The 6024-nt window shown below is 46.6% G+C and overlaps 1 protein-coding gene across 1 annotated transcript; it reads right to left on the bottom strand.

The window, feature by feature from the left end:
• Positions 1-1116: 1116 nt before the first annotated feature.
• Positions 1117-4208, bottom strand: TXNDC15 (thioredoxin domain containing 15). Its single transcript, XM_033073617.1, has 5 exons — positions 4137-4208; positions 3691-4049; positions 3014-3177; positions 2679-2809; positions 1117-1990 (listed from the first exon to the last, which is right to left on the bottom strand). Exons 1-5 carry the CDS (start codon positions 4186-4188, stop codon positions 1794-1796), a joined length of 903 nt encoding a protein of 300 aa, XP_032929508.1. The 5' UTR covers positions 4189-4208; the 3' UTR covers positions 1117-1793.
• Between the last annotated feature and the right edge of the window lie 1816 nt (positions 4209-6024).

The following is a 6024-nucleotide window of genomic DNA, read 5'->3' as shown; positions in this document are numbered from 1 at the left end:
CGGCGCTCCGAGGGACGGAGCGACAGAGAAACGGGCTGCGTCCGCCGCAGCCGAGCGATCTCCTCTGCCGTGCCTGCAGTGAGGGGACCAGAACTGCCTAAACATGAGATTGGAGGAGTCAGATCAAATTAAGAAAAACCTTTTCACTGTCGGGGTGGTCAGGCACTGGAGCGGCTGCTCAGGGCGGCGGTGGAGGCACCACCCCTGGAGGGGTTTAAGAGGAGCCCGGATCTGGCGCTGGGTGATGGGGTTTAGGGGTTACACTGGCGGTGCTGGTGGAGGGTTGGACTGCACGGACTAAAAGGCTCTTCTAACCTTGATGATTCCATGATTGGTGACACCTACCCGGGAGGAAAACGGCCGAGCAGAGCCACCGGCCGCGAGTGGAATCTATCGTGCCGTGAGCAGGCAGGTGGCATTTCCACCCCATGGACCGCACTGAAACAGCCCCGCTCTGTTTGTAAACACAGCCCTGTTTCTTTAGCGGTGCAGACATGAGCACCAGGGACAATCCAGCCCTGGGCCTCTCCAACTGGATGGCAGAGGAAGAATGCTCGAATTTATCGTTCACAATATTTATTAATTACATCCATCCTAGCTTTATCTTCAGTCACACCAAAGTTTTACCAGTGCAGTTTCCTTTTTGGACACAGATATACATGACCTCTGGTTTCCAGAGGAAAATATAGAGCCAGCATGGAAATATGTGAAGAACTACATTGCAGGGATATGAGTTGTCAAACAGTAAGTCTTAACACTGTGTTTGTTTTATCTTAGTTTAATTTGCTCCCTAAAGCACCCTATCAGGATACTCTGTCAAGCCTCCACCATGATAAATGCTATGCAGTCACATAATTCAAACCCCACACAACATACCAGTCCATACCTTATCCAAAGGTAGTATAATTAGTTATAATTAGTATGGTACCCTCCATACTAATTATAACTAAAAAGAACCATGAATTTTTTATGTAGCCTCAACAGGAGAGTGTGGAACTAGCAAACATGGTACTAGAAATTTAAATAAACATCAAGACTGGTCTTGCTAATTTAGGCAGGTGAGCTGTAGTTCAGAAATTACATGTTTTTACTTCTGAAAGAAAGTGACTTAAAAGGTTACAGTGAAAACCTGATTTATTTTTTTATAAAGGACAATTAATACAATTACATCCAACAGAAATGTGGTACATAAGTTATATATACACACAGAAATAGAGAGGTGAGCTTGGGAAGTAACTCTAAATCTCATAAAGAATTGCTAATAGGTCAAAACTCAGAGCAAAGTGAATGAGAAAACCAGCACTGAACTCCAGTGCCAGAGGTGGGAACAGTCACCTCCATGGGAGTGAAAAATCATTTAAAACATCTTCATAGTTCATTTTATGGACAGTGAAACTAATGTACCAACACCTCCCCTCACCAGTGTTTTCCTTGCAGTGCCACACAAGCAAGCGTGTATGCAGCACGTACAGACCAATGTGCTATAAAACCTTCCCTGATCTACAAATTAGAACTGTACTACTAATTACATCAAACTCCATTAAAAAGAAGTCAATCAGAGCAGCTTAATAAAAACTTTAGTTCAGGTTTTTCCATACTTGTTTACTTACCACTGTAATTGCCACAAATGTGCTTGTTACAGATTCAGCAGTTGATAAATAAAGCCAATTTTTAGTCATTATTATAAATTACAGCCCACAAATTCAACAGTTCATTCTTAGGTACCTCTAGTCCATAGCAATTCCCACTTTACCAATAAGTGGAAAGTTTTGTCCCTTTTTGAACATCTGAGGTTATTCCTGGTGCTCGTGCTCTTGTCCCGGGATGAGCCAGCGGATGCTCTCGGTGCGGATGGTGGCGTACATGACAAAGCCAGCCAGGAAGAGCACAGAGAACAGGAGCAGCCAGTCTATGCCCTTCGTCAGAACACTTGGCAGGGGCCCTTCCCAGTCTTCCTCTGTCACAACCACATCGCTTTTAGCTTCTATCCCTACAAAACAAAGCATAACACCATAATCACTAAATTGAGAAGCTAGTTCTATCTGGAGCTTTGTTCCTGCTCTCAGACTAAGGCTCAAACACAAGTAGGCTTAAATTTTGGTGAGATGGCCCTTGTACATTAACATATACCCATTTACTTATATAAAACATATACCTGATTTACTTATATACAAACTTAGTGACTTTTATGTGTATTTGTGTAACAGGAGAAGGCTTGTTCTGTCCTCCCACAGCACAGCCTTGGATAAGTTGTGGGAGTTTTTCAGTGCATGGAAATTTAATTTAGAGTCTTTTCAGGAATCTCATTTTTGTGCATTTCTGGAAATGCAGATCCACACAGCACTTCAGTGTGGATTAGAAGAGAGCTAGTTGAGTCGCAAAGAGAGTTTAATTTATTTCATTCTCAGTTAAATCTTTGGGCAGGAAGATATGCTCCATCCTTCTGGCAGCCTTTCTAGCTACCTACTGTTCCCCCCCTTCTGTGACAGCAGCCCAAGGAGCTGAGTTTCTGCTCTCAGCACAGGCTGAAATCCAGCTCACAACAACAATTAAGTGAACCTCTGCTGGGTCTGTATGACATTTAATTTTAAAGAAGATATACAGGGACAGGAAAGCCAAATTTGGAACTTAAAGCCAGGCTGTTCTTCCCACTGACAAACCAGGGCTGATTTACACACCTGTCTGGTTAAAGATGAAGTCTTTCAGGGTTTCCAGTGTTCTGTCTGTATGATTAAATCTAGCCATAGGTTTAGCACCTTGGAAAAGGAGGATATTTGGCACAGCCACAGTTCCAAATCTAGTTGATAAACTACATCAAGAGAAAACAAAGCATGAAGGAAATTAAATCTTCTGAGGGAAGTAATAAAGACAGTCACAGTACTGAAAGTGTCAGTTTCACTAAATAAATAGTAAAAATAAAATAAAATAAAAAAATTTAAAAAGCCACTCCTGTTTTTAAAACTCAAAGCTAACAGAAATAAACTGCAGCTAGAGCACAGGGAGTGTAAGTTACCTGCTGTGCTGGGATGCATCCAATGCCAGGAAGCGAAGAGTTGGAAATGCTCGGGGCAAAGAGTTAAAATGAGGAGCCAGGCTGGCAGAAAAGCGGCACCACGGGGTGTAGAACAGGACCAATGTACAGTCACTGCTGTTTGGGTTCAGGAACTCCATCAAGTCCTTGGAGAAAGCACGAGAACAAACATGGACAATTACATATTTAACAGAGTTAAATTCTGTATATGGATGCAGCATTCAGCAAACAATTAGACACCTGGCAATACTGATCAAGCAGCCACACCTTTTAAAACAGGTAGAGAATTGTATATAACCTTTTTTAAAGGTTGTTTTTAAGGTTTATTATTTAAAGATATACATAGACATAACTGTTACAAGAAATGAGCTGGCACTAACTGCCATTAACAATTTCCAAGAGAAAGACCAGTCCATGAAGCAGGAAAGCTGGCAGTACCCTGCAGGCACACAGATAACAAACAGAGGCACATGAAGCAAGTTGTAACTCAATTTTTTTTTCCTGCTCAGAATGGCCCAAAAAGCCTCCTAGTCCTCCTCGGTAGAACTGAGGGCGTTGCACAATAAAATTCACTAAGTCGAGCACTGAAAGCAACAGGCTGGCTGGGCACCTTCAGGCGTTCACACCAACATGGGGCAGTGAGCGGGCCTCCCGCATACCTGGGACACGTTCAGGATCTGCAGCGTGAAGCTGTCGATGCCCGTCGTGTTCCTCTCCTCGCAGTTCACCTTGGGAGCCTTGGCGCTGTCGGTGCCGTTCTGCTCCTCGGCGGGCGCGGGCAGCACGGGCTCCAGCACGGGCTGCTCCCGGGGCTGGGCGGCCGCGGGGCCGCTCCCCGCCGGCCCGCACGCATCGCCCGCGGCCGTCCCGTCACAAGTCCCGCTCGCCTCGGCCGGCACCGCCGACAGCAGCACGGGCTGCTCGGGCAGGGCCCCGCTGTCCAGCATCGCGTCCGCCATCTCGGCCGTGCGGTACCGCACCGGCTCGGGGCCGCCCGCGCTCCGCTCCGCCGCCGTCCCTGCGGGGACAAACAGGGACGGAAGGAGGTGTCAGCTCCGCGGCCCGCCCGCTCCGCCACCGCGCTCCCAAAGCCCCCCGGCCGCACCTGCGGGAAGGGCCGCACCGAGCCAGGCCAGCGCCAACAGCAGCCGCCGCATCCTCACCCCGGCCCCGGCCCCGGCCCGGCCGCCGCGTCTCCCCGGACAACGAGCGCTTCCGCCGGATCCCAGGGACACTTCCAGTTCCGCTGCCGTTCGTATTTCCGTGGGAAGAGCCCGCAGGGCGGTCACGGTGGGACGGGCTTGCGCCGAGCTGGGCTGAGCCCTGCTTGTGTTCGGTACAAAGGCTTCGGTGACCTAATTACGGCCTCCCAGTACCTGAAGGGAATTTACAGGAACGATGGGACAAGACTGTTTACAAGCGCATGTTGTGACAGGACAAGGAGAATGGTTTAGATTAGATACTAGGAAAAATTATTTATTGAAATTATTTTAAGAAAAGTACTGTGATGATGGAGAGGCCCTGGCACAGGCTGCCCAGGTTGCCCCATCCCTGGATTATTCAAGGCCGGGTTGGATGGGGCTTGGAGCAGCCTGGGATAGTGCAAGGTGTTCCGGCCCACGGCAGGGGTGCGGAACAAATATTCTTTAAGGTCCCTTCCAACCCAAACCATCCTGATTCTGTGACCCCGCCTTGCAGGGCTGAGCCCGCACGGTGTGACCGGGCTGCTGATGCTGCCGCAGGCATTTCACTGTTCATTTAACTTCGTTCAGGTCGGAAATTCTTGCAACGAGGCAAATGCTGTCCCATAGCTTCGGCAGGTTGTGTGACTGAGAACACACAACGCACCCTGTAACTCATCCCAAAGCCTGTTCTGGTACAAGCCATTGTTGCAGCCCCGGCACTTCCTCACAGCCGCAGCTGCCTGGCAAGAGATTTGCCTACTTCCACCCTCGTTGGGGAAGCACGGGCACGTCTGGGAGTTGTTTGCACACTGTACCTTAACCTACAGCAGGCTCGGGTTACAGTAAAATGCGGCAAACTAAAGGTGTATTTTTAAAACTAAAAAGAATAGTTATTGTCCACCGAACTTACCAACCGAAGCTCCGAAGCAGAAAAGCAATGTAAACACTCCCATATTCCTTTCTAGGAAATTACATTTTTCCTGTTGCAGAATTAGTTTTTACTTTATTTCAGTTTAATACTGAAGCCTCAAGACTATTTGGGGTATTTTGAAAATGAACACATTACTTCAAATGCTGATATATTTTTTTAACGTGTTTCCTTAAAACTGCCAGGAATGCACAATGAGATTTTGCCAATACTCTGCATCTGTCAAAAACTGATAATTATGACCTAGGGAAGCATGAACCATGCACACTGAGAAAGGGCAGGAAAAATCAAGTACATGTGTATAAATGAAGATGGGGGTCATTTATTACAGAAATTTTATTTTTGGCTTTGTTTTTACTCAGCTGTACTTCTCCAACTGTGTCATTCCTTACAGCACACATTTTCTCACTTGAAGCTTTTTCCTTCCAAGTCCAATTTGCAAAAGCACTAATAATGAGGACATAATAGTCTAAAAATAGAAAACATGAGGTTTGCACATAGAGGGAAAACATTTAATTAGATCAGCTGATACAGAGCAAGCCTGAAAGGAAAGCACAAAGGGAATCCAAACTGGTGCAGACTAGCAAAGAGCAAGCTGCCCCATTCCCCCTTCTTATGTTTGATTTTAGTCAAAACAGCATTTTCAACTTGAAAACAATTTCTTACTGTGAATTTAATCCTAACATAATCTCCTTCCTGCCATAACACAAATCAAAACAGTACAGGTTTTTTATGGTGAGTGTAAGTGATCCATGTTGAACAGGTAACATGACTAACTCACATGGCACTCTTTGTGCTGTGCAAAGAGCTCACACCAAGGAGGCAGAGAAGCATCCAAGTGCCAGTCCAGCCCCAAAACAAGCCCTGATGTCTCACCATAC

The sequence above is a fragment of the Catharus ustulatus genome, chromosome 15, assembly GCF_009819885.2.
Source record: "Catharus ustulatus isolate bCatUst1 chromosome 15, bCatUst1.pri.v2, whole genome shotgun sequence".
Taxonomy (NCBI): domain Eukaryota; kingdom Metazoa; phylum Chordata; class Aves; order Passeriformes; family Turdidae; genus Catharus; species Catharus ustulatus.
Note: the sequence above shows the minus strand (reverse complement) of the source record. Positions and strands in the feature narration are given on the sequence as shown.